Below are 25,923 nucleotides of genomic sequence, written 5' to 3'. Positions count from 1 at the left end.
GGATCCCCCCTCACGGTGCCTGGTACTCACACTGCCTGCAGGATCCCCAGTCGCGGTCCGTGGTACTCACACTGCCTGCAGGATCCCCCTCATGGTGCCTGGTACTCACACTGCCTGCAGGATCCCCCTCATGGTGCCTGGTACTCACACTGCCTGCAGGATCCCCCTCACGGTGCCTGGTACTCACACTGCCTGCAGGATCCCACTCACGGTGCCTGGTACTCACACTGCCTGCAGGATCCCCCCTCACAGTCCGTGGTACTCACACTGCCTGCAGGATCCCCCCTCACAGTCCGTGGTACTCACACTGCCTGCAGGATCCCCCTCACGGTCCCTGGTACTCACACTGCCTGCAGAAGCCCCACTCGCGGTCGCGGTCATAGTTGGCCGTGGTGGCGCACCACAGCCGCACCCTGTTCTCCAGCACGCACTCCTCGTAGCTCTTCCCGTTGAAAGTGAAGGGGAACACACAGGGGTCGCCCTCCTCGGTTTCTGGAAAGGACAGCAGCATAACCCGGGTTGCCGGCACTGTGCTTTGCGGTGCGATGACGGATGGCCTAGAGCTGCCCATGGAGGACCCCCTCGGACCCCAGGTCTCCCGCCCAGTGTGGCAGCAGCCCCCAGGCCCGAGTGTCTCCAGCCTGAGCTCCGCTCCCAGGGCTGTGAGACGTGGCGTCCCGTGTCCCATCCACGTCTCGGCGCTCACAGTAGGGCGCTTCCCTCCCGTTTCCCCCCGCCGCCCGGTCTAATGCCACCTTTACTGGGAACGCAGATGTGCCCGCCACCAAGCCTTACCTGGAGGGCAGGTGTCGCCATTGGCATAACTTAAAATGACGGCCTCGTCCTGGTGCCTGTAGTCCAGCCTCATAGACGCCAGCCGCCCGAAAGACACGCCCTTGCTCCCGGAGAGCAGGCAGACGCCTCCGTCCTTGCAGCCGCCCTCGTCCAGGCCCGCGGCCGCCGTGCACACGCCCACGCTGTAGGTGCGCGAGTCTCGAGTCACCTGGACAGAGGACACCACGTGGGGCGGTGAGTGGGCTGCCCCTGCCGGGAGGCAGCGTAAGCAGGAGGCAGGGCTGCACCTGCATGTGCATCAGCCTCGGGCTCGCCCCCTGCTCTGAGTCCCGACCTTCTGCCTGCTCGCTGGGCACCTCCCTCCACCCAGGCCAGCCTGCTTCTCCTCCTGGTGCCCCACCCTCCCCACCCGGCCCAGCCTGCTTCCTCCTCCTGCCTCCTGGGGCAGCACCTGCCGGCCTCGCCTGCAGCTGGGCCTGGGAGAGAGAGCAGCGGGGAGACCTCAGGCCGCTCAGCCCACTCCTGGAGCCCGTCTCCCCCCGGGACCCGGGGGTGGTGAGGCCTACGCTAACGAGCAGAGTGGGCGCTCCCTAAGCGTGCACCTTCCCTTCCTGGCTTGTCCGCCCTTTGCAGACTCCACCTACTGTACACCAGTTGGGAGGGCCTGGGCCTGGGCAAGATCTCTGCTTACAGGGTCCAGGGCATGCCCTCCCCAGGCGGCGTGGGACTCTTGGGCATGGCCCACAGCTGTATGACTCAGTCACACCCAGATCATAGGCCTGGAGGCCCAGGGCCCCCAACCACCAGTAACCTGAGCTGGCCATGGCCTCATCGCCATAGAAAACCGTCCCTGTCACACCGACTGGAGCAGACGGGCCCCACGCCAGCTCCAAGGTGCCCCAGTCATGGGCCTCCATCGCCCTGCACCCGCCTCTGTGACCAGTGAGAAAGCCGCCTCTTTCCTAGAGTCGGCTGGGCTAACGTGGCACTCCACACGCCTCCGCCAGCCACCAGCCCTGGCCTGCCCCTGGAGTACATGGTCCCCAGCACGTCCCGAGCCACCTGGCCCTCACTGGTGGCCCCACAGGGTCACTGAATCCTCACAGGCCCTACAGAGTGAGAGCTCCAACGCAGGGGCACAGCTATGTCAGCGTGGCTGCTTCGCCACACGTCCCCGAACCCCACAGGCAACCCGTCCATGCCCCAGGGCCCCCACAGGCCAGCCCATCCATGTCCCCAGGACCCCACAGGCCGGCCCGTCCATGACGCCCACAGGCCGGCCCGCCCATGCCCCCCACAGGCCGGCCCATCCATGCCCCCAGGACCCCACAGGCCAGCCCGTCCATGTCCCCAGAACCCCACAGGCAGCCCATCCATGTCCCCAGGACCCCCACAGGCCGGCCCGTCCATGCCCCCAGAACCCCACAGGCAGCCCGTCCATGTCCCCAGGACCTCCACAGGCCGGCCCATCCATGTCCCCAGGACCCCACAGGCAGCCCCATCCATGTCCCCAGGACCCCACAGGCCGGCCCGTCCATGCCCCCAGAACCCCACAGGCCGGCCCGTCCATGTCCCCAGGACCCCACAGGCCGGCCCGTCCATGCCCCCAGAACCCCACAGGCAGCCCCGTCCATGTCCCCAGGACCCCCACAGGCCGGCCCGTCCATGCCCCCAGAACCCCACAGGCAGCCCGTCCATGTCCCCAGGACCTCCACAGGCCGGCCCATCCATGTCCCCAGGACCCCACAGGCAGCCCCATCCATGTCCCCAGGACCCCACAGGCCGGCCCGTCCATGCCCCCAGAACCCCACAGGCCGGCCCGTCCATGTCCCCAGGACCCCACAGGCCGGCCCGTCCATGCCCCCAGAACCCCACAGGCCGGCCCGTCCATGCCCCCAGGACCCCACAGGCCGGCCCGTCCATGTCCCCAGGACCCCACAGGCCGGCCCGTCCATGTCCCCAGGACCCCACAGGCCGGACCGTCCATGTTCCTAGGCGGCGGCTAACTGCGCCACCCCATGCCCGCCTCAGGGCACATGCCCACGCAGAGGCGAGGGCCGGGCAGTTACCTTGAAGGTGCTCTTGGACAAGCTGGACAGGTTGAAGCTGTAGTCGAGCTGCTCGTCCATCAGGGAGCAGCCCTCCGTCCTCACCTCGTCCGGACAGACCAGCGGCGTCTCCCACTCGAACACGAAGTCACAGTCGCTAACCCGCAGCAGCTCCGGGGTCCCCTGTGGGGTAGAGCACAAGCTCGTGGGGTAGGCCCAGCGCCTCCCCCTGCTCGCAACCCCGCAAGGGCCGAGACTGGGCCCTGGGGCTGCGGCACCCTCCCCGCCCCCGGGGAACAGGTGCTGGCCGCGGACCACCAGGTCCCCAGGTGACCTGCCCTCCATGTCACAACAGAGACGTGTGTGAAACAGACCCCGCGAGGAGGGGAGCAAGCACTTGGATGCGCTCCCAGGCAGCACCCCCCCTTCTAGACCCGGGACATGTACGAGGCGACACCCCCGGCCAGCGCGCACAGCGCGGGCTCCAATCCCGTCTTTACTCCCTCGCTCAGCAACAGCCACTGAGCAGATGCGCGACTGGTCGGGAATTTTATTTTTGTTTCTGCTGAGAATCTTTTTTCCTAGAAACTCAAATGGAAAAAAGCGTTTCAACTGGAGATAAAAACCACAGGGGGAGAAAACTGGAACCAACATGTCGTGGGAGAGCCCTCGTTGCTAAAAGCACGCCGTGCGGCAGGCAGGGACCGGCTGCCGAGCTGGGGCACAGGCACGTCCCTGGCGGTTCTGACCCACAGAGAAATGGGGGCCATCATTACAGTTTCTCTCTTATTGGGGGACGGGGGCGGTGGTCAGGAGAAACGCACATGCAAAGGCTCTGTAACAAAACGCCACTTCGTTAAATGCACACAGAACAGGAATCGGTAACCGCCTTGGGAGTCAAATGTACGGCTTTGTGGGACCTGTGTGGATCCAGGGGTCTCCTGTTTTACTAACTTATGAATTCGAGGTGATCACAGCGGCCGAAAGCCTGCCAGACTCCCAACCGGAATCAGCCCCCAACGTCAGGGTTAAAAACGCGTCATGACCTTTCACACACTGCGAGGCAGAGCTGAGTACCACTCCTGCACCCGGGCTGTTCGTGTTTTTAGGTTACAATACGCCCCTCTGTGCAACCTGCCCTGTAACTCAGGGTGGGCCGGTTCGTGCTGAATTCATTCACTTAATTAGGCAGATGCATGCCAGCCGGACATGGGACCCAAGGGAGACCGTGAGCTCGGCACCCTGGCTCTGAAACTGGCCTCACGGGTCCCAGCTCCGCCTCTCCTGCACACTGCAGCCCCCGTCCCCACGGGGCACACCCACCATGTGCGCGGGCACACCCACCATGCTCGCGGGCACACTCACCACACGCGCGGGCACTCACCACGCTCGCGGGCACTCACCATGCTCGCGGGCACACCCACCATGCTCGCGGGCACACCCACCATGCTCGCGGGCACACCCACCATGCTCGCGGGCACATCCACCATGCTCGCGGGCACACCCACCATGCTCGCGGGCACACCCACCATGCTCGCGGGCACACCCACCATGCGCGGGGGCACTCACCATGCTCACGCCCCTCTTGCAGTGGAAGGAGATCAGCGAGGTGTAGTTGAAATTCCTGTCCGCTGAGCAAGGGGTGCTGCTCTCAAAGTTCAGGTAGACCTCGTTGGCCACGGGATTGAGAATCGGAGGCCCCGAGACTCGGCCAATGTCCTAAACAAAGAGAAACGCGGCAGCATTTCAGGACAGTCGCTGTCCCCCCCGGTTCGTACAAAATGGCCACGTTCACTCCTCGTCCGTTTGGAAAATGAGCAGCGTCTAAGGAAACCTGCGGTAGCGGCTCACTCGGCAGGCCCGACACTCGGCGGCCACACGGAAAATGCAGGGGCCATCCGCTTTGACCCACCACTAGAAATAGCGGCTCCGTTTCTACCCCCGGAATGTTCAGAGACTCCAGGCTGTTCCTCTCCGTCACACTGAGAACGTCGCACGGTCTTCTGGGACCCGGCGGTGGGAGGCGGGAACCGCCGTACGTGCCCCACGCTGACCCTCACGCCCAGCACTGCACTGCGATGCCCCTCACCGGGAGGGCACAGCCCTGCTCCGCGCCACCTTCACCATCGGCTCAGCACAGCACCAGCACCCGGGCTGCTCAGTAGGTATTTTGAAGCAAATGAACACATGAAGGAAAGACAGGTGAGCACCAGGAGAGTGTGTGTGTGTGTGTGTGTGTGTGTATGTGTGTGATAAAGGGAGTGTGTCATAGAGAGTGTGTGTGTGATAGAGAATGTGTGTGTGTGATAGAGAACGTGTGTGTGACAGAGAATGTGTGACAGAAAATGTGTGTGTGATAGAGAATGTGTGTGTGATAGAGATTGTGTGTGTGATAGAGAATGTGTGTGTGATAGAGAATGTGTGTGTGATAGAGAATGTGTGTGTGATAGAGATTGTATGTGTGATAGAGAATGTGTGTGTGATAGAGATTGTGTGTGTGATAGATTGTGTGTGTGATTAGAGAATGTGTGTGTGACAGAGAATGTGTGTGTGATTGTGTGTGTGAGAGTGTGTGTGTGATAGAGTGTGTGTGTGATAGAGTGTGTGTGTGATAGAGAATGTGTGTGTGATAGAGATTGTGTGTGTGATGGAGAATGTGTGTGTGATAGAGAATGTGTGTGTGATAGAGATTGTGTGTGTGATAGAGAATGTGTGTGTGATACGAGATTGTGTGTGTGATAGATTGTGTGTGTGATTAGAGAATGTGTGTGTGACAAAGTATGTGATAGAAATTGTGTGTGATAGAGAATGTGTGTGTGATAGAGAATGTGTGTGATAGGGAATGTGTGTGTGATAATGTGTGTGTGATAGAGAATGTGTGTGTGACAGAATGTCTGTGTGATAGAGAATGTGTGTGAGTGTGTGCGTGTGCACAATGAGTGTGTAAATGAAGCTGTAACACTTTATTTATCACTGTGGGGCATGTTCAGGCCACAACACTGCAACACCCTCTCCGGTTAGAGAAATCGCTAGTTTGTAGAATCTGAGAAAGGGTAGATGGGCAATAAGACAGCAGATGGGGCGTCTCAGAAGGTGACCCAGAGCGAGGACCCCAACCTGCACTGTGGGCAGGACTCCCACGGGCTCCCACCGAGGCCTGGCTCACCCCACCCTCCCGCCCACAGGGCGGCGGCTCTGCCAGCCCCTCGAGCAACTCCTGCCCACTCCTGATGCTGCAGACACGCTTGCCTTTCATGAGGACCTGAGACCCTGAAACAGAGCTCACTACGTACAGAACTCAGAGAAACACCACTTTTGAGGCGCATTTTAAACACACACCTACCGAGGGTTTGACAGAACATGCATGTAACTCGTGAAGACAGGTCTGGAGCTGCAAACCTACACTGAAAACGCGAGTATAAAACTAAAGCTTTTGAGGCAGAACGTGTAGCTGTCAGCACAGCTGCATCAGCCCTTACCTGTCCCTGGTTTTACTAAAGCAAGCGCTCGGCCCGGCTGGCGTGGCTCAGTGGTTGGGCACCAACCTGTGAGCCAGGAGGTCACAGTCAGGCCACATGCCCAGGTTGTGGGCTCGATCCCCAGTAGGGGGCGTGCAGGAGGCAACCGATCCATGATTCTCATCTTTGATGTTTCTCTCTCTCTCTCTCTCTCTCCCTCTCTCTCTCTCTCCCTTCCTCTCTGAAATCAATAAAAATATTATTTTTTTTCAAAAGCGCTTGCGTTTCAGAAGAATGCTAATGACATAAGATGTGCATCCACAGAAACCCAGCTCTGCCGAATTCCTTCCTGCACTTTACGTAAATGTTTCTCCACCCACGACTCCTCCTGTGGCACACAAGCCTGTGGCTACACATGTTCACACCTCCGTCCACAGCTCAGAGACCGGCCGCCCTCATCGGCGGGGGGCCTGACGCAGCACCCCGCGCTGCTCCTCCCCATGCTCCCAGAACACGGCCAGGTCGGCTCCACGCCTTCTGCTGGAGGACCTCTCCGGGGAACGCAAGCAGCACGCGCACAGGCGTGTGGTCAAAAACCTTGCAGGCGTGGCTCCCCCCTGGATTACCGCACTTACTATCGGGGGTCCGTCCACGGGCACCTTGCACACGGCGGCTCCAGCGGGACAAGCCAGCCCGTGCACGGGGTTCAGTGGCTGGCAGATGTTGATATAGTAGTCGGGGTTGGTGTCGGAGGCGTCGTCCTCACTCTCGTCATACGCCTCGTAGCCCCCCGTTTGGTGGATGAGGGGGGACAGGTCAATGATGGAGCTGCCATTCTTCACGGAACATTCCGTCTGCGAGAGAGGGAGACCGCTGGAGTTGGCAGCACAATTCCTAGTCCTCATTATGTCACCCACACGAATTTAAAAGCTTCACCACCCCCAAAGAAAGCATAAAGGGTGGATTCATCGCCCCAAACGCTGGTTACAGAAGACTGAGCACGTGGAACCGATAGTCACTGGGACCCTAGGAGTGGACGAGAGACCCAGGCACCTGCTGGGAGGACCTCGGGGCCCCCGGCCTTCCTTCCTCAGGTCCACGTGCAGCCCGGACTCACCACCTGCTCGCAGGCCAGGGGCGTGTGCCAGGAGAAGAAGAGCGTGCACGTCCGTTTTTCCAGGGAGATGAGCATGGGCCTGTTGGTGGGCCCGGCCTCGGGCCTGCACACGAAGCTGATGACGCTCTTGTACCTCAGGCCGGACTTGGAGGGACAGGGGGAGCCGTCCTCGTACACCAGCTGCAGGACCTGGTCCGCGTAGGTGAGCCTCTTGCTGGCCTTGCCCACGCTGATCCTGGTCTGCCCGAAGCAGGCCCCTGCGCCAGGAGGGGGAGGGGAGAAGCACACGGTCACGGGCGCACACGGCCAGTTTCCTATGAGCTCTTCCGCAAGCGCAGGCTTTCAAGCTCACGCTGACACCGTGATTCTGAGGGTCTGATCCGGTCTGAGCAGATGCCACACAGGCACTATCCCATCACACGGCCGCGCACCGCCAGCAGCCGCGGCAGGAGAGGGCGTGAGGCCTTCGCGTGTCCTCGGCCCTCGGCTGGAGGGACGGAGGCCGGGACGGCCTCGGGGCGAGACCGTGGGGGCGGCACTCACCCACGCCAGGGGCGCAGTTCTCGTTCTCCCCGCAGATGCTGATGAAGACGAGCCCCTTCTCGCTGTACGCGGCTGTGTGTCCGTCTCTGCCACCCAGGGAGTTCAGGTCAAACAGGTGTCCTGTCAAGGGTCGAGACCGTCACCAACTCCGCCACAGGCGAGCTGCCACCAGTCACAGCCCGCCTCGGGCCGGCGAGGCGCGGGGCCCACCGCCCCTGTGCCCACGCACAGGCGACCGTGGGCCCCGGTGACTGGCGGGTCCCTCCCTGAGGTGGGGCTGGTGACGTCTCACCGGTGGCGGGGTTGGTGACTTTGCAGTCGCCGTGCACATTGCTCCGCGCAGGGCAGGCGGCCGGGGTGGGCCAGGCGAAGGTGAACTCGCAGTCCTCCACGGCGCTGATGAACATGGGCCTGGCGTTCTAGGGCGGGACAGAGGCTGCTGACGGGCACGTCTATGTTTGGAATCGTGTGCCTGGCAGAGGCGGGGGACGAGGGGTGGGGGGCGGGGGGCGGGGGACAGGGGGTGGGCCCTCCCTGCAGCACGAGACTGTCCCCCACTAAGGAACGCACCGATTTAGGAAGAGCAGAGAGTCAGGTCTGCTCCTGAGAGACACTGGGGGCTTCGCACACACAGGGTGAGGGAGACCCACTCGGGGCCTGAAGGTTCCCCACAGGGTGAGGGGGAGTCAGGGCGGACAATGATGCCCAGGGGGCTGCTCCCACGAGCAAATAAGGGATAATGTTCTAAAAAGCAAGTGAACTAGAGCCTGTGATCAGGAACAAGACAGAGGAGCCGTCTCTGCCACCCAGCGAGTTCAATTCCCTGCACCCTCCACACACCGCCAAGCCTGCTCCGCGTCTCAACCCCCGTCCACCACACACGTGCTCAGATCTGCCCGGGGGCCACACCTCCGGGTATGGCCAGGCCCTCCCCACCCCCACGCAACCCCTCCCCCGCCCGCGTTCCCTCCACAGGCCGCAGGGCTCCCGGCAGCACGGGGTGAGCAGCTCAGTGTGGTTAAGGAGGGAGCCGAGTCCCTGGGTGGGAAGGGGAGGTGCTGCCTTGACCAGCTCCGGCCGACCGGCCACTAACCCAGGTCACCGCCACGAGCCCAGGGCACGCTGCCAAGTGTCGGTTCCCTACAGTCTCTGGGGATCGGAGTGAAATTCAACCCAATGAACTGTGAAGCCAGAGCAGCCAGGCCTGGTGTGTGTGGAGCCGGAGAAGTGCCCAGGACCTCAGGGCCGGTGTGATGCTGCCTCACCCGCGGCCACGCCTGCCGCCTGAGCCCTGAGACTCACACCTCCAGGGAAGGCAGACACCGTCTCCCCGACCTCCACCCTGGCTGGCCCCAGCGCCGCGGCCCAGGGCTGAGGACGCAGAGTCACTTACCACTTGGTTCTCGCTGCAGGTGAAGCGGATGGTGGTCGACTTTTTCCGAATCTGGTCAGGACACAAGTCGCCATCCACGTACTTGAGGACAGTGATGCCGTCCTTCTGCTGGGGACCGTCCCGCACCCTGCCCAGGTTCACGGGCTTGGAGCCGTTCAGCAGGCACGCAGCTGCTTCCGGAGGGCACGGCTCTGCAGCGGGAAATACAGGGGTCACCTCCAGGCCTTTTCCATCTGGAATTTAACTCCTGGCAATGAGGTCAGGCACGCTCAGACTGCACCTAATGTCACCCTAAAATAACCTCCTTCTTTCACATCAACCAGACAACAGTGATGCCGAGTCTTCACTCGTGTAAATGCTGTGTGACCAGAGCGACTGGGAAAGGCTCGGGGTGCGGGCGGGTCCAAGGTGTGACAGCCTGAACTCCTCTGAGCCTCAGAAACGAGGAAGCTAAAGTACCTAGACGAGGCCACAGGGACACGTCCATGCCCTACACTCGCGTGTTGTCTTTAAACAAGAGGCACCAAGAACTCAGCCACTTGCCAGGCCCCAAACGCCTGCGCCGTCGGCCCTGGAGAAAGAACGGGCCCCGCTCCGTGGGTTACGACCACGGTGTCGCCCACCTGCCCGGCACAGAGCAAGGGGAAGGGGCCGTGGCCTCATACAAACCACTGTCTTAGGAGGAACCAGAGCCTTGGCGCTGGGCCGCCGGCGTGGGCAGGGCCATGTAAACGCCAAGGGTGAGGGCAGCCCGCTCCTGGCCCCACGCGCACAGCCGACGGCCCAGCACTCAGATCTGGCGGGCTGGCTCCTGCCTCGGAAGAAGGCCCCCCGCCACGCCACTCTCTAGACAGCCGCACACCTTCTCCGCGCCACGCCTCCCCCTCCCTGCTGGGAACCAGCTGCCGCTGCGGTTACCTCCACCCCCTCATGTTCCAAAGGGCCCTAACGTCCCCTGCAGAGCCTGGGGCGCCGGTTTATCCTGGGCTCCCCAGGGACCGGTCACCGAGAGCCTGAGTAATCCTCCTGTGCTGCTTGGCCGAAGCCTCGTGTCCCAGGGAGGACAGCGCCCAGCAGCCCGTGCTCCTCGCCTCACACTGACCAGCCCGCCCGTCCTCGCCCGCGCCCCCGTCCTCGCCCGCGCCCCCGTCCTCGCCCGCGCCCCCGTCCTCGCCCCGTCCTCGCCCGCGCCCCCGTCCTCGCCCCCGTCCTCGCCCGCGCCCCCGTCCTCGCCCGCGCCCCCGTCCTCGCCCCGTCCTCGCCCGCGCCCCCGTCCTCGCCCGCGCCCCCGTCCTCGCCCCGTCCTCGCCCGCGCCCCGTCCTCGCCCGCGCCCCGTCCTCGCCCGCGCCCCCGTCCTCGCCCCGTCCTTGCCCGCGCCCCCGTCGTCGCCCGCGCCCCGTCCTCGCCCGCGCCCCCGTCCTCGCCCCGTCCTCGCCCGCGCCCCGTCTTCGCCCGCGCCCCGTCCTCGCCCGCGCCCCGTCCTCGCCCGCGCCCCGTCCTCGCCCGCGCCCCGTCTTCGCCCGCGCCCCGTCCTCGCCCCGTCCTCGCCCGCGCCCCGTCTTCGCCCGCGCCCCGTCCTCGCCCGCGCCCCGTCCTTGCCCGCGCCCCGTCCTCGCCCGCGCCCCGTCCTCGCCCGCGCCCCGTCTTCGCCCGCGCCCCGTCCTCGCCCCGTCCTCGCCCCGTCCTCGCCCGCGCCCCGTCCTCGCCCCGTCCTCGCCCGCGCCCCGTCTTCGCCCGCGCCCCGTCCTCGCCCCGTCCTCGCCCCCGTCCTCGCCCCGTCCTTGCCCGCGCCCCGTCCTCGCCCGCGCCCCGTCCTTGCCCGCGCCCCGTCCTCGCCCGCGCCCCGTCTTCGCCCGCGCCCCGTCCTCGCCCCGTCCTCGCCCGCGCCCCGTCCTCACCCGCGCCGGGCTGCGGGGCCAGGGACTTGCAGACATTGATGAGGTAGTGCTCGGTGGCCCCGGTGCTGGTGACGGCCTCCCAGTTGTCACTGTACCGCGACAGGGACGAGAGGTCGAAGTTGTTGCCGGCCCCGTCCCTGCAGGGAGGAAGTCAGGGTCAGCTGTGTCCACGTGAGAGGTTGGCACGCTGTCCGGGAGTCGGCTCTTCCCCAAGGACAGGGCTGGACCACACCCCCACGGTCAGGTCAGCGACAACTCAGATTCACAAAGACATAGTTCAACAAAACCAGCCCCGGCTGGTGTGGCCCAGTGGACAGAGCATCGGCCTGCGGACTGAAGAGTCCTGGGTTCGATTCCAGTCAAGGGCACATGCCTTGGTTGCAGGCTCACTCCCCCAGTAGGGGGTGTGCAGGAGGCAGCCAATCAATGATTCTTTCTCATCACTGATGTTTCTACCTCTTTCTCTCTCTCTTCCTCCCTGAAGTCAATAAAAAAGTACGTATTTTTTAATTATATATTAACAAGAACCTTCAAACACCAAGCCCGAGAAGTGGGTGCTCTCTAAGCTCAGGCCACAGAGAAGGCACATGACAGCCACTGTCAGTGGGAAGCTGGTTGGCACGCTGGTGTGAGCTCCGCGCCCCACCAGAGACCAGGAGGAGGGGTGGGAACCGCACCCGGAGTCGTGCCTACACTACCCAAAGCACCGGGAGGGGGAAGACTAAATCAAAGCAGAGAGCGCGATGCAAAAAGGAAGTGAGTCAAGGACAGAGAGAGACGCATTTCTTTTTCTTTTTATAAAAAGCGATTCACGTAGCCACGCTTCCGGCCGTCGGAGAAGCACGCCCCAGGCCAGGACTCACTTGAAGGAGCATTCTGTCACGTCGAAAGGGCGGCAGGCGTACTGTGTGCGCCACTCGAACAGGTAGGAGCAGTCGGAGGTCTCCTGGAGGAACACGGGCTGCAGAGGGACAGACACGCTCTCGTGACACAGGAACCTCCCGTTCGCTTATGCTTTGAGTTTTAAGGGTGAAGTGGTCAGGGAGGACTCTGTTCCCTGAAACCCACTCAAATCCATCACGGTTTCAACAGGCCCCGTAACAGGGTCCCACTCAGCTCAGCGCAGCTGTGAGGGGGGCACGCTGCCTGTCTGAGCGGAGCCGCGAGGGCGCCCGCCGCGGAGACCTCCCCATGGGCTCCCGCTCACCTTCTGGGTGCTGCGGTCGCAGTAGAAGAAGATGGTCGTCGAGCGCTGATACACCTTATGGCAAGTGTCCCCCCCAGTGTAGTTCATCTTCAGCAGCCCGTTCTCGTAAGTCAGCTTCTGCGTGAGGAGGCCTGTGGGAGAGGCGGCTGGTTAACGAGGATCGTGCCAGGTGCCACGCTGACCACGACACACCCGCTGCCTCACGCACCCGAGCCACAGGCGACCGCCGTGCCGGCCACGGCCATGCACCTGCTCCTGCCACGTCACAGCAGGAGGCACAGAGCCAGGCTTCCCAGCCCAGGGCTGCAGCGGCCTAGCCTGACCATAGGACGAGCCACAGACATTCCTCAGCCCGGCCAGCAAACAGCAGTCACACCTCCGAGCGGCCCTGGCGGCTGCCACACACACAGCCGCTCCTTGGACTTCTTCTTTAAATGTCCTTCAACTTATTACCACTCACCCCGGCTGAGACGGCATGGTGACCCACAGCCTGCCTGTGAGTTTCAGAACCAAACCCTTTACTAAACGGGTCCCGATTCGATTCTAGAAAGTACTACCTCGGAACACCCCTGGCTGGTTCAGCAGCCCCACTGTTGCAATAGAGAAAAGAAACAAGTCTGCCCGTGCCGGTGTGGCTCAGTAGATAGAGCGTCGGCCTGCAGACTGAAGGGTCCTGGGTTCAATTCTGGTCAAGGGCACATGCCCGGGTTGCGGGCTCGATCCCCAGGAGGGGCATGCAGGAGGCAGCCGATCAATGATTCTCTCATCATTGATGTTTCCCTCTCTCTCTCTCTCTCTCTCTCTCTCTCTCTCTCTCTCTCTCACTTGCTCTCTGAAGTCAATAAAAACATATTTTAAAAAAAAATAAATAACGCCAAAACCGGTTTGGCTCAGTGGATAGAGCGCCGGCCTGCAGACTGGAGGGTCCCAGGTTCAATTCCGGTCAGGGGCATGTGCCTGGGTTGCGGGCATATCCCCAGTGGGAGATGTGCGGGAGGCGGCTGATCGATGTTTCTCTCTCATCGATGTTTCTAACTCTCTGTCTCTCTCCCTTCCTCTCTGTAAAAAATCAATAAAATATATTTAAAAAAATAAATAAATAATAAATAAATAAATAAATAAATAAATAAGATAAAAAGACAAGGTCTTAGGATCCATAACTGGCATTGCTAAATATGAATGAAAGAAACGAATCTCTAGCGGCTCCGTCAGAGGACACTCTGGCTAAGAAAACCAGCAAGCAGACACCTCTCGGAGGGGCACCCAGCAGCCGTCCTCCTGCCCAAGGAGATGCACTCCCCAGCCTGGCTCCTTCGACCGCAGCCCCCAGGCTGTGCTTGCGGCGAGAGCGAGAAAGCCCCGGTACCTGCCACTTTGTGGAATCCCAGCGGGCCGCGCTTCTCCTGACAGGACGAGATCACCTTGGACTTGTCGTCGGTGGAGCAGACGCTGGAGGACAGCTTCCCGCAGACCCGGAAGTAGTAGGTGTACTCCCCGGCGTTCACCACGCTGTCGTTCAGGGCGAGGGGCTTCAGGTCGTACAGGTGGCCGTGCCTGGGGTCTCGCACCTCACAGTTGTCTCCTGCAGGACACGGCAGGAGTCGCTCGGACAACGGAGCCACGCGCACGTGCAGCGGAAAGTTACCCTCTTTCCACCAGACAACTGCCGCCTTAAAATAGGCGTCACACACGTGCCCGCCGCTTCGTTTTGTTCCTACAGATACATGACGAGAACTGCCTGGCAAACAACTTCCTAGGAGAGCCTAGGACACATGACGAGGATCCACTTCATCGGACAATAAATGCCCCATATAATGTGCTCAGTGTGAGACGCCAGCAGCCAGCAGCCCAGGCACCTGAGGAAAACACCGCGTGTCGTCGGCAGCAAACTGGAGTAACGTAACTCCCGGATAAGAGATATCTGTGCAGCCGGCCGCGGGGCTCAGTGGCTGAGCATCGACCTATGAACCAGGAGGTCACGGCTCGATTCACGGCTGCAGACTCGATCCCCAGAGGGGGGCGTACAGGAGGCAGCCGATCCATGATTCCCTCTCATCATTGATGCTTCTCTCTCTCTCTCCCTCTCCCTTTCTCTGAAATCAATAAAAATTATGTTAAAAAAAAAAAAAAGATATCTGTTCATCCTAGTCACTCCCCTGCACACCTGCACTAACACAGCAGGGCATGTCCACTGTGACTGAGAACAGACACTCCCGAGGTGATGCTGGAAAAGAGAACTCTCCGCCACGGACGCGTGTTCCACGGCCACACCCGTGCCCGTGACCGCAGGTCTCCCGTCTGGGCGAGGGCAGGGCGTGGCCCCTGCTGCCCTCACGCTGTCGGCGAGCCAGGCCTACCTTCCGCTCTGACCACCGGGCAGGCTTCCACCGTCCTCCAGACGAACACGTACTCGCAGTCATTCAGCAGCTGGAACGTGGGCGAGCCCTGCAACAAGGAAAATGAAGTGAAATGACAGCCACGATGAAGAGCCAGCGTTTCACCTCCGGGAGAAATCCGTGGCACTTGTCAATCACGTGGGCCCTGGGGAAGAGCACGCTCCAAAGAACCCCATCAAAGGCCTGGACCCGTGAGAACCAGGACAAGTTGTGAGTCAGAAGATTCAGAGATGGGAGGGACCTAGGGAATGGGGCCGACACACGAGATGCACTGCTTGTCGCACACACACACTGATGTCTGGGCACACGCACCGACATCTGGGCACACACACCGACATCTGGGCGCACTCACCAACATCTGTGCACACACACCGACGTCTGGGCACACTCACCGACGTCTGTGCACACACACCGACATCTAGGCACACTCACCGACGTCTGGGCACACTCACCGACGTCTGGGCACACTCCAGCGTTATCCTGGTGGAAAAGCGCTGGTTCCCGCACTTGTCGCCATTGACGTAGACGAGGCTCAGGGACCCGTTGGCTGCAGCCTGAGGGCTGATCTGCACCACGCCCAGGTTCCAGCTGTCCTCCTCGGACACCAGGCACGACCCCACTGCGTTGCCTGGAAGAGCCGGGGATTCGCTTGGGTGGGGAGTGGGGGAGGGGAAGGCAGGTGGAACTGGAGTCAAATGCTCCACACTCACCTCGGCACCCAGGGATGTACGGGAGGGGCGTGCACACGCTCAGGTAGAAAGTTCTCTTTTGTCCATCCGGCGAGGGGTCCACAGCAATCCAGGGCTTCCGGACACTGCTCAGGCCACTCAGGTCGTACTCGTTCCCGGCTAGGTCTGAAACATCGGGGACACGCAGGGCAGCAGGGCCTTCTCGGCGGCTGTGAGCGCGGCCCTCCTACGCAGCGGACACCCACGCTGCACCCCGGCACCCGTGACAGAGAGGAGGGGGCCTGGCTGGCGTTCCCAGTGGTTAGAACGCCGGCTGCACACTGAAGGCTTGTGGGTACGATTCCCAGTCAAGGGCACGTACCTGGGTTGCAGGTATGATCTGGCCCTGGTCGAGAAGCATGCAGGAGGCAACCAATTGATGTGTCCCTCTCACATCGATGTTCACCCCTCTCTCTCTGCCTTCTTCCCTCCCTCCCACTCTCCTAAAAATCAATGGAAAATTCCCTCAGGTGAGGATCAAAAAAGCAGCAGCAGCAGCAAGGAGGCTCCTGCAGAAACGCAGCCGCCCTCTGGCCCTCACAGCCGCCGTGTGGAGGCCAACCAGAGAGTACAGGGGAGGGGCCGGGACACTGCTCGGTCTTGGGTCCCCCTTACGCAACCTGGTCCTCTTCTTAATCTCCTTCCTCAAATAAGAAGCTCTGACAGTGTATTTTATTCTTCCCCAAGTTTTCTTCTCTGTTCTTAGGCATGTAATTCTGATCCCAAAATATAACTTAAAACCATTAATTATCCCAGATTCTCTTCAAGGGAAAGATTCCAAATCTAGGCATCATTCAAAGAAAATGTGCAAATACACATGGCATGCTGCCTGTAGTAAAACATGCCACGTACACACTCATGTGCACACATGCACACACTCATGCACGTACATACATGCACTCGTGCACACATTCACAAGCACACACACGCACACACTCACGTGCAGGTTCACATATGTACCCATGCACACACTCACTCATAAGCACACACACACACATGCACACACTCATGCACGTACATACATGCACTCATGCACACATTCACAAGCACACACACACACATGCACACACTCGCGTGCAGGTTCACATATGTACCCATGCACACACTCACTCATAAGCACACACTCACACGCACACCTACTCACTCATGTGCACACACACACATGCACACCTACTCACTCATGTGCACACTCACACACATGCACACCTACTCACTCATGTGCACACTCACACTTTTGACTGGCCTCTGAGTTCCTGGTCCCCCAGGCCTTACCTGTGACCTGGCAATCCACTGGAGAAGGCACGCAGGCCAGTGCTGTTTCAAACTCGATGTAAGTCTTTCGGATTCCCAGGCCAGCATCAATGTCTTGATGCAGGAATTTGGCGGTTCCTGGGTACTCGTCGTCATTGCAAACAAAGCGGATGATAAAAGAATTACCAGACGCTGGGGAACAAGAAGTACGGACTGTAAGAAACAACAGCCATCACAGCACCGCCCCAACAGCCCTTCCGCTGGGACAGCCCCGAGGCCACCTCGGAAGCAGTGATGTCACAGCGCCAGGTGTTTCAAGGGGCCTGAGCAGAACCTGAGTGGCCACATTCATGGCGACAGTGACCTACGTACAGATGGGGTTATGCTAGTATGTGAACCTAGTGTCTTGGCCTCATACAGGGCAGGGCAAAAGCAGGTCTACGGGTGCAAGTACACAAAAAGAGTTTATTCTTGTACATTTATTTATTAGTGGTGGCCCAGTGCACAGATTCATGCATCGGTGGGGTCCCTCAGGCTGGCCTGTGGGGATCGCGCCAAAACTGGCCCTCCGACATCCCCCAAGGGGTCCCAGATCGCAAGAGGATGGTTCTCAGGTGACGCACCCCAGAATCAGGCTCCCTCCTTTCCGGTTCCGGGTGCATCACCCAAGAACCACAGCTGCCAAGTCACCTTAGCTTGGCAGCTCTTGTGTTGAGTGTCTGCCCCCTGGTGGTCAGTACACATCATAGCTCCTGGCCGGTCACTTAGGCTTTTATCTATACAGATTGTATTATTTCACATACAAACAACTGTAAAAGCTACTTTTGCTCTACCCTATATTCCAAAAAATATACAAATGCAACACCTGTTTACCAATAAAAACATTAGAAAACAACGTAACTCTCCTCTATCGATTTAATCAAAAAGATTTACTAAGTTCCCATTACACACAGGAGTGAAAAAAACGGAGCTCCCACTCCCATCTGGTGGCCCTGAAAATAAGCAAATTACACGCAGCCCAGGACAGGCCGGGAGTGAGAAGTGTAAGAAGGGAAAGGCAGGGACGGGCACAGAACCCCGGGGGGGGTGGCATGGAATGCGGGTGTGAAAGGCAGTGGCCGGGCTCACTGAGACGGTGAACCTGAGCCGATACCGGAAGGTGAGGGAGTGACCCACCTGGCATCTTGAGGGAAGACCACTGAGGGCAGGGGAACAGCAAGGATCAAGGCCAGAAGGGGTGTGTGGGCAAGAGCGTGCCTCGACGGTTTCAGAGCCAGGACGTTTGAGGACAGAGCCAGGATGAGGATCAAAAGATCTGGACCCTGACCCTGGCTCTGCCCACCAAGGAGCCGCTGGCTCTGCCCTGGGCACGGGCCAGTCCGGGCCCTCGTCCCATCAAGTGAGGAGGTGGTTAAGCAGAGGGCGTGACACCGATGAGGGTGAGAGGCGCGGGCTGGTGAGAACCGACCAGCCACGTGCACTCAGCATCCCGACAAAGGAGGCGTGGCTGGGACCCGACCACCTGCAAACTGGGCTGGCACTCTGATACCAAGTTCCTGCTGTGCAACACAGTGCAGAGAAGAGGAAAAATGTTAAGAAACTTAACACAGCAAAACTGTATGTGCAGAGTGTTGGCCTGCGGACTGAAGGGTCCCAGGTTCAATTCTGGCCAGGGCACATGCCCGGGTTGCGGGCTCGACCCCCACCCAGTAGGGGGCTTGGAGGAGGCAGCCAATCAGTGATTCTCTCTCTTCATTGATGTTTCTATCTCTCCCTCTCCTTTCCTCTGTGAAATAAATAAAAATATATTTTTAAAAAAACAACTATGTAAAGATGCAGTAAGACTGAGTGGGATAAGAGGAGGAAACAAAGGAAATTCAGGAAACAAAAAAAGTAACTTTTATTATCGTCACCCAACACTGCTTCAGTATGTGAAAGAGACAGAAGGAAAGTGAGTCGGCCGGCGTGGCTCAGTGGCTGAGCATCAACCTATGAACCAGGAGGTCACAGTTCGACTCCCAGTCAGGGCACATGCCCGGGTTGTGGGGTATGCAGAAGGCAGCCAATCAATGATTCTCTCTCCTCTTTGATGTTTCTATCTCTCTCTCCCTCTCCCTTCCTCTCTGAAATCCATAAAAATGTATTTTTTATATAATACTTTATTGATTTTTTACAGAGAGGAAGGGAGAGGAATAGAGAGTTAGAAACATCGATGATGAGAGAAACATCGATCAGCTGCTTCCTGCACACCCCCTACTGGCGATGTGCCTGCAACCAAGGTACATGCCCTTGACCGGAATCGAACCCGGGACTCTTCAGTCCCCAGGCTGACTGACACTCTATCCAGTGAGCCAAACCGGCCAGGGCCATAAAAATGTATTTTTTTTTTTAAAGTGACAACGTCCCGCATCAGAGGGACAGCTGTTGAAGGACACGGGGAGGAGGGGCAAATGGGCAGCAGGGGTCCGGCCACCTCTCTAGTTGGGACCTGGGTGAGCACGAGGGCACGTCAGTGTGGCGCCCGTGTGCCCGGAGGCGGGGGGACTCAGACACCGCAGGGACTCACTGACGTGACGCTCTCAGAAAGGAAAGGGTGACAGTCACAGAACCACCAGCACACGCTCGGCCACAACAGCATGGCGCTGGGCTCACCCTTGGTGTCGGAGTAGGGGCCCTTGTAGGTCAGCGTCATGAAACCCTCCGTGGACAGCTGGAGGGTCTTCTCGAGTCCAACCAGCCGCTCTGGCTTCAGGTTGTTGAGATCTGCTGTCTGGGTCGCCGCCTCGCAGCCGGAAGCTGGCTTTCCGTCCAGGGTCCCACAGACGGGCATCGTGCCGCACACGTTAAACTGCAGGCCAGACGGTAAGAAACAAACCCACCCCCTCAGGCTGCGCACCTCGCCACAGGGGAGAGCCTGCGACCCTGCCCGGCCCAGCCGGGAAGCGGATGCCCGCTGCTTGGTCACCGCCCCACATTTGGGCAAGAGTCCTGGCGTCAGCACCCCAGGCAAAGATCAAGGCCAGTGGCAGTGCCCACAGATGCCTCCAAGGCTCAGCACGTGTTTATACGGCCCTGCACCTCCAAACGCTCAGACGCATTTCCCATAACAGTGACCACATGTAACAGAGGACCTATGTAAGCCCTGGTGTCACAGTGTTTTATATCATGTTAGAGAAGTGACAGACAGCTAACATGTTAATTAAGCCATCATGATGGGATAACCCTAGACTTCTTAAAGATGGTGACATCATCCCATGAAAATGAAGGAGAGCAGGCCCCTTGGTGGGAAGACGGGAAGGAAAAGACCGCTCTCTGTCTGGTAAGTGTGTGTGTGGAAACGTATACAAAATTACTGACTACGGACAAAAAGCGGGTTTCTGAAAGACCAGGATCTCCTACTTCAGAAATGGCTGGTCGGTGCAACACCAAGTAATCGGGGCTCTTCACTTCTAGCATGTTCTGTAGGGATTCATGTTATCTAGAATGTTCTCTACAGGGTTCAACAAGGCTCTCGTCTGCCTCTCACACTCTTACAGGCAGCTAAGTACACTCTCGCCCATTGTAACTACATCCTTACCTATCGTAACTACCCCCTTACCTATTGTAACTACACGCTCATCCACTGTAACTACACCCTCATCCACTGTTACACCCTCGCCCACTGTAACTACACTCTTGCCTATTGTAACTACTATACCCTCACCTATTGTAACCTACACTCTCGCCTGTTGTAACCCAAACCCTTGCCTACTGTAACGTACACCCTCAACTACTGTAAAAGACACTTTCACCTACTATAATTTACACCCTCATCTACTATAAACTACTCTCACCTACTGTAAGTTACACCAGCTGCAGGTGGCCGCAGCCACTGTCCATTCCAAAGCAAACTGGGATTCACACAGAACTCTTACCAGGAAGGTCTTCCCGATGCCAGAGACCACGTAGCCTTGGGAGCTGTTCAGCGGGTTGAGGTCAAACACATACCCACTGTTCGGGTCCCTGATGGCACAGGCCTGCGTGAACAAGGCGGGAAGAGACACACTCGAACCCAGTCCTGGAGGGCACAGCACACACAGTGCCTCCCAAACCTGCAAGTGTGCTCCTCCCGACGGGAACCCCAGAGAGAAAGCAACCCTTCATGCCCCCTGGCATGGCTCACTGGTTGGGCGCTGGCCCATGAACCGGGAGATCACGGTCCAATTCCCCCTCCGGGCACATGCCTGGTTGCGAGCTCGACTCGCGGAAGGGGGCGTGCAGGAGGCAGCTGATCAGTGTCTCCATGGTGATGCTGGTGAGATCAGGAAGGGGAGGGAAGGGGTGTGTGCAGAGCGGACGGGCACCTCGCCCAGAGGTCCTGACGGCACACGTACCTGCTCCGTTTCCGTGGTGATCTGGATGGGACAGGCTGCCTCCGTGTTCCACAGGAAGGTGACCACGCACTCCCAGATGAGAGAAAATATCGGGTGGGTGTTCTGGAAGGTCAAATCCAGGACAGCGGTCAGTCTGAGAGCGGACCCTCCAGCCAAAGGAAGCCCAGCCACCACAGAAAACTGCTCAGATCTCCTGGCACCGGACTCGGTGTCGCTCGACAGGCTGGGTGCTCAATGAGCGCCATCCAATTACAAGGCGCGTCCTCACTGTTCCTGCTCTGAAGGCTGGGGTGCTATTACCTCTCAGGCTTGGATGCTAAGACATTTACCTGAGGTCTTGCCAGCAGTAAAGGGTGCAACTGGGACCCAAACCCAAGCTTGAGTTCAAGTCCACGCTTTTGAAAAAGAGAACCTGACTCCTCTACCCACCAGACTCGCTCGCCCCGTTAAGAGACACTGCAGGCGGTACTGGCCACAGGAGACGCCCGCACTCCCCGCCCGCCGGGCGCCTCACCAGGCTGCCCCTGGAGCAGACGAGGTGGATGCGGGTGGTGTAGGTGGTCTGCATGCCGTCGCTGGTGGTGCAGGCCGAGCCGTTCTCGTACTCCAGCAGGAGGCTGCCGCTCTCCTCCACCAAGGGGCCGAACCGCGCCATGCCCAGGTTGCTGATGGACACGACCTCGGAAAACACACCCTGCGGACAACACGCCTGTGAGGGGCCCTGCGTCCGCACGCGCGCAGCGGGTTCGCGCACTCAGCTCGTGGTCCGTGAAGTCCCCGCGAGCACGGAGTGAGTGCGCAGGGGAGCCCGCTCCTACACGCAGGGGAGCCCTGCACCTCTGTGCACACGCAGCTCACTCAGCATCTGACCCTCAGCCCTCACAGGAGCTCACGCTGGTACATTCCACCGTCGTTACTATAGGAAAACGGTGATCAGACACTGACTGTCCAAGGCCATCCTTTAACAGTCCTGGGGCAGGCCTCGATCCCCATCCCAGCCCGGAGCTCCGGCCTGCACGACCCCGCCCCTCACATCCCACCCTCCGGCCACAAGAGCAGGAAGTAGACAAGGATGGAAGGCGTCCCTTGTTCCACCTCAGCGGGGAACGTATGGGTCAGGCCACTGTGCCCATGTCCCACGTGACTGTATCGATTTGGGGGGTAACAAATGTGACGAGTCTGCAAACACGGAATCCGTGGATCTCGAGTGCTGACTGTACTGAGGCCACTGCTCCCAGAGTGCACACGTGTTGGAGCGCAAAACCCCGCAGGGCACTCACCTCACCTCCACAGCAACGCCAGACCTCGAAACCCACGCCAGGAAAAGCACGTTCCGATGTGCTATTTCTACAGGAGCACGTGCCCATCTTTATTTTAAACTCGCCCGCAGCCCAGGGGGTGTGGCTCAGTGGGTGATCGTCGACCCAGGAACCAAGAGGTCACCAGTTCGATTCCCAGTCAGGGCACACACTAGTTCGCCGGCTCAATCCCCAGCAGGGGGCCTGCAGGAGGCAGCTGATTGATGTTGCTTCTCTCTCATCGATGTTTCGATCTCTCTATCCCTTTCCCTTCCTCTCTCTCTAAAAACCAATAAAAACATATTTAAAAATAAATAAAAAGACTCACTGGGCAAAGAGCACACGGGAACATACCAAACTCCTGGCAGTAGCCACACTCTCCCGACGACGTCGGGCAGCTCGGCGTCCGGACAGAGCAAATGCTGATTACTTCACCCCCAGTGACGCCCTGCGCCATTTCCCCCTCATTAGCCAGAAGCAAGAGCTCTTGGAAGCAAACACGACTCTTTACCGACATCTGCGGCCGCTGGAAGGCACTTTTGAATTCAGACTAGACACTCGACGGGAGTTTCCTCGGCCCCGTACCGTGAGCAGAGGTTCCCCACACCGAGGCCCCCTTAGGGCCTAAATCTGAACAATGATTTACCAGCCACACGCCAGCAGGCCTCGCTCCGCTCAGAGGCCCCGCTTCCAGGCCGGCCCGACGGTGAGCTGGGAGTCCAGACACCACCACGCCGGGCCACGGAGGTGAGTGCGCCGACGGAGAAAGGCGACCCCGAGGGGCAAGCAGCCTCACCTGCTTGTTCTCGTATCGCATCTGGCAGGCGGACGCGTAGCGGTCGCAGCCCGGCACCGGGCTCAGAGGCCGGCACACGTTGATGTAGTACTTGCGCCACGCGCTGTGCGCCCCGGCGCTGTCCAGGGCGTACCAGTTCCCTTCGGGGCCGTCTTCGGACTTTGCCAGCCTACAATTTCAGAGCAGTGTCTGCTTGTGAAGCCTGACAGCTCATTTCTAAGCTCTTAGAGAAACGCAGAGAACACGCCCTGCGGTCACACTCCTGAGCTGCCCGCCCCCAACCCCGCCCCCCGTGACTCAGCACCCAGCAGCGTGACTTCTGCCAAAGGCAGACCGCGGCACACCCCAACCTGCCCCCGCTCCGCACCGACAGTGACTGACTTAAGTGATGCCGCTAAAGACGGAGGCTCCAGCCCACGGTCAGGGTGACTCTGCGTCATCTCCCACCCCGGTCCTGCAGCCCCGAGCGGCCTCCCGACCACCGCTCAGCTCCAGGCTCCCGGCGAGGCCCACATGCGAGACCTCGGCACTAACTGGCCCGGCCAGGGCGAGGCCAAGGGCGGCTGCCCGAACCTGGAGAGGTCGTACTGCTCCATGGAGAGCGGGTCGGTCACCAGGCACTCCAGCGGCTCCTCGGGGCAGGCGTAGCTGGTGTACCACCGGAAGTTGTAGGTCGAGTTGTCTTCCTCCTGTCGCGACAGGAGACACGGGAGGACGCAGAGGGCGGGAATGTCATGCGAAGCCAGGGTTAAACGGAAGCAAAGACAGGCACACGCTCTCTACACAAACACTGTAGGAAAGAACGGCTACGTTCCCGCATTTTATTAGCAGGAAGCGTGTCCAATAAAAAAATAAGACGGAGCCCTAACTGGTTTGGCTCAGTGGATAGAGCGTCGGCCTGCGGACTGAAGGGTCCCAGGTTCGATTCCGGTCGAGGGCATGTACCTTGGTTGTGGGCACATCCCCAGTAGGGGGTGTGCAGGAGGCAGCTGATCGATGTTTCTCTCTCATTGATGTTTCTAACTCTCTATCCCTCTTCCTTCCTCTCTGTAATAAATCAATAAATTTTAAAAAAAAATTAAGACGGAAACCCAGGCTGTTAAGTGGGAAGGAGGGATGGCTGCGATGCCGGTGTGCTTGGGACCCACCCGAACAGGGCTGTGGGCGATCGGAGCAGAAAGGCCTGCTGCAGGGACAGCTCAGAAATGGAAACTGCCTACGCGCCCAGCAAGCCTAACAGGATCCATTACAATCTCAAAGGTGGTAACGTGGCCAGGAGACCAGACTGAAAGCTGTGTCTCTAAGTGAAGGGCCATGGCAGGAGGCTCAGTGCCCAGTCTTGGGGAGCCAGACAATGCAGCTGTTTATCCCCGGGGACACCCCAGCTCCCACCCACCTACAGGGAGAGCCTCGTCTCAGACTGGAAAGGCACCAGCCCCGAGGACTCTTTCTTCTTTCCTCCTGCCTTCACGGAATGACATCTCTCGCAGCGCCATGCAAGCCCAGGCAGGCACCCACAGCCCCTCCCTCCCTGGTGCTCGGGGACCCACAGCCCCTCCCTACCTGGTACTCGGGGACACCCACGCCTGCGTCCCGGTCGCAGAGGAAGGTGATCAGCGTGGCTCTGGGTGTGTGCCTGTTGTTATTGTAGGGCGTGCCATCCCTGTAGTTCAGCTGGATCATCCCATCGTAATAGGAAAGCTTAGCATTGCTCTGTCCCAAGTTCCAAGCCTTCCCATCGCTGAAACAAGCGAGCGCCTCTCAGAAAAGAGACCCAGACCAGCCGCCCCAGACGCTGGCACGGGAGGAGGGCCGGTGTGCAGGATGGGGAGCAGCTGGGCCAGGAGCCAGGGCGCAGACCACCCTGACTGCAGCCAGGATGCTAAGCCTGGGGGGCGGGGGGCGGGGACGGTGAGAGGGCAACCCCCCTGGGGAACCCAAGCCCATGGCTGGCTGAAGGTGCAACCCCTTCATTTGCACTAGTGAGTGAAGAAACAGGCACAAATGTCTAACAAGTGAGCTGAGCCAGCCACACGAAGGCGGGCATCATGGAAACCGCTCCTTATTGCCAAGGGAAACAGAACTCCCAGCATCCTCTGGTTCACAGGCTACCTCTCCTCAGCGTCTGAATGCAGAGAGTGCACCTGACCCTGAATAAACGTCTGTTACCCAAGAAACCTCGGGGCTGCTGACTGGAGACTTGCCTTCTCGCCACCTGGCAGGCCCCCGAGCCCGGCTGGCAGGCGCCCATGGTGACCGCCGCGCACACATTGATGTAGAAGTCGTACTTGGCCGTCTCAACCTTGTAGCCATCTTTCTTCGTGAGAGGCGACAGGTCGAAGGAGAACCCTACAAAAGAGCAGCAGCCCCGGTGCAGGTCAGTCGGGCACAGACCAGAGGGACCTGGCACAGCCTCTCACGGACGCTTCCCGGACACCTGGCAACAGGGAGCCCGGCAGGTGGACGAGGGCCCTTCCTCCGGGCACAGACACAGCTCCTGCCTGTGCCTGGGAGGGGTCGCTCCGCTGTCAACCTAGAAGTTCTGTGCAAAGCCCATGACTGCCGGTCACGTAACCCGCGTGGCTCAGCGGGATGGAAGCCACGGGACCTGCGTGAAGCCT

The 25,923-nt window shown here is 59.7% G+C and overlaps 1 protein-coding gene across 1 annotated transcript in view; it reads right to left on the bottom strand.

Annotated features, from left to right (window-relative positions):
* The window catches only part of IGF2R (insulin like growth factor 2 receptor), a gene marked incomplete at its 5' end in the record, with an annotated part of 95,428 nt that overhangs the window by 12,138 nt on the left and 57,367 nt on the right, over nucleotides 1–25,923 (bottom strand). The window contains 25 exons of the mRNA XM_081093898.1: nucleotides 346–492; nucleotides 796–1,003; nucleotides 2,865–3,026; nucleotides 4,413–4,562; nucleotides 6,937–7,155; nucleotides 7,419–7,675; nucleotides 7,962–8,081; nucleotides 8,254–8,380; nucleotides 9,355–9,545; nucleotides 11,254–11,390; nucleotides 12,117–12,214; nucleotides 12,461–12,591; nucleotides 13,827–14,042; nucleotides 14,818–14,905; nucleotides 15,309–15,484; nucleotides 15,567–15,710; nucleotides 16,857–17,027; nucleotides 19,488–19,683; nucleotides 20,750–20,851; nucleotides 21,209–21,310; nucleotides 21,723–21,902; nucleotides 23,303–23,471; nucleotides 23,876–23,991; nucleotides 24,866–25,043; nucleotides 25,507–25,651. Coding sequence (XP_080950024.1) covers nucleotides 346–492; nucleotides 796–1,003; nucleotides 2,865–3,026; nucleotides 4,413–4,562; nucleotides 6,937–7,155; nucleotides 7,419–7,675; nucleotides 7,962–8,081; nucleotides 8,254–8,380; nucleotides 9,355–9,545; nucleotides 11,254–11,390; nucleotides 12,117–12,214; nucleotides 12,461–12,591; nucleotides 13,827–14,042; nucleotides 14,818–14,905; nucleotides 15,309–15,484; nucleotides 15,567–15,710; nucleotides 16,857–17,027; nucleotides 19,488–19,683; nucleotides 20,750–20,851; nucleotides 21,209–21,310; nucleotides 21,723–21,902; nucleotides 23,303–23,471; nucleotides 23,876–23,991; nucleotides 24,866–25,043; nucleotides 25,507–25,651 — 3,930 coding nt within the window. The remainder of the gene's footprint in view (nucleotides 1–345; nucleotides 493–795; nucleotides 1,004–2,864; nucleotides 3,027–4,412; nucleotides 4,563–6,936; nucleotides 7,156–7,418; nucleotides 7,676–7,961; nucleotides 8,082–8,253; nucleotides 8,381–9,354; nucleotides 9,546–11,253; nucleotides 11,391–12,116; nucleotides 12,215–12,460; nucleotides 12,592–13,826; nucleotides 14,043–14,817; nucleotides 14,906–15,308; nucleotides 15,485–15,566; nucleotides 15,711–16,856; nucleotides 17,028–19,487; nucleotides 19,684–20,749; nucleotides 20,852–21,208; nucleotides 21,311–21,722; nucleotides 21,903–23,302; nucleotides 23,472–23,875; nucleotides 23,992–24,865; nucleotides 25,044–25,506; nucleotides 25,652–25,923) is intronic.

The sequence above is a fragment of the Myotis nattereri genome, assembly GCF_964212035.1.
Source record: "Myotis nattereri genome assembly, chromosome: 6".
In the NCBI taxonomy this organism is placed as follows: Eukaryota; Metazoa; Chordata; class Mammalia; order Chiroptera; family Vespertilionidae; genus Myotis; species Myotis nattereri.
Note: the sequence above shows the minus strand (reverse complement) of the source record. Positions and strands in the feature narration are given on the sequence as shown.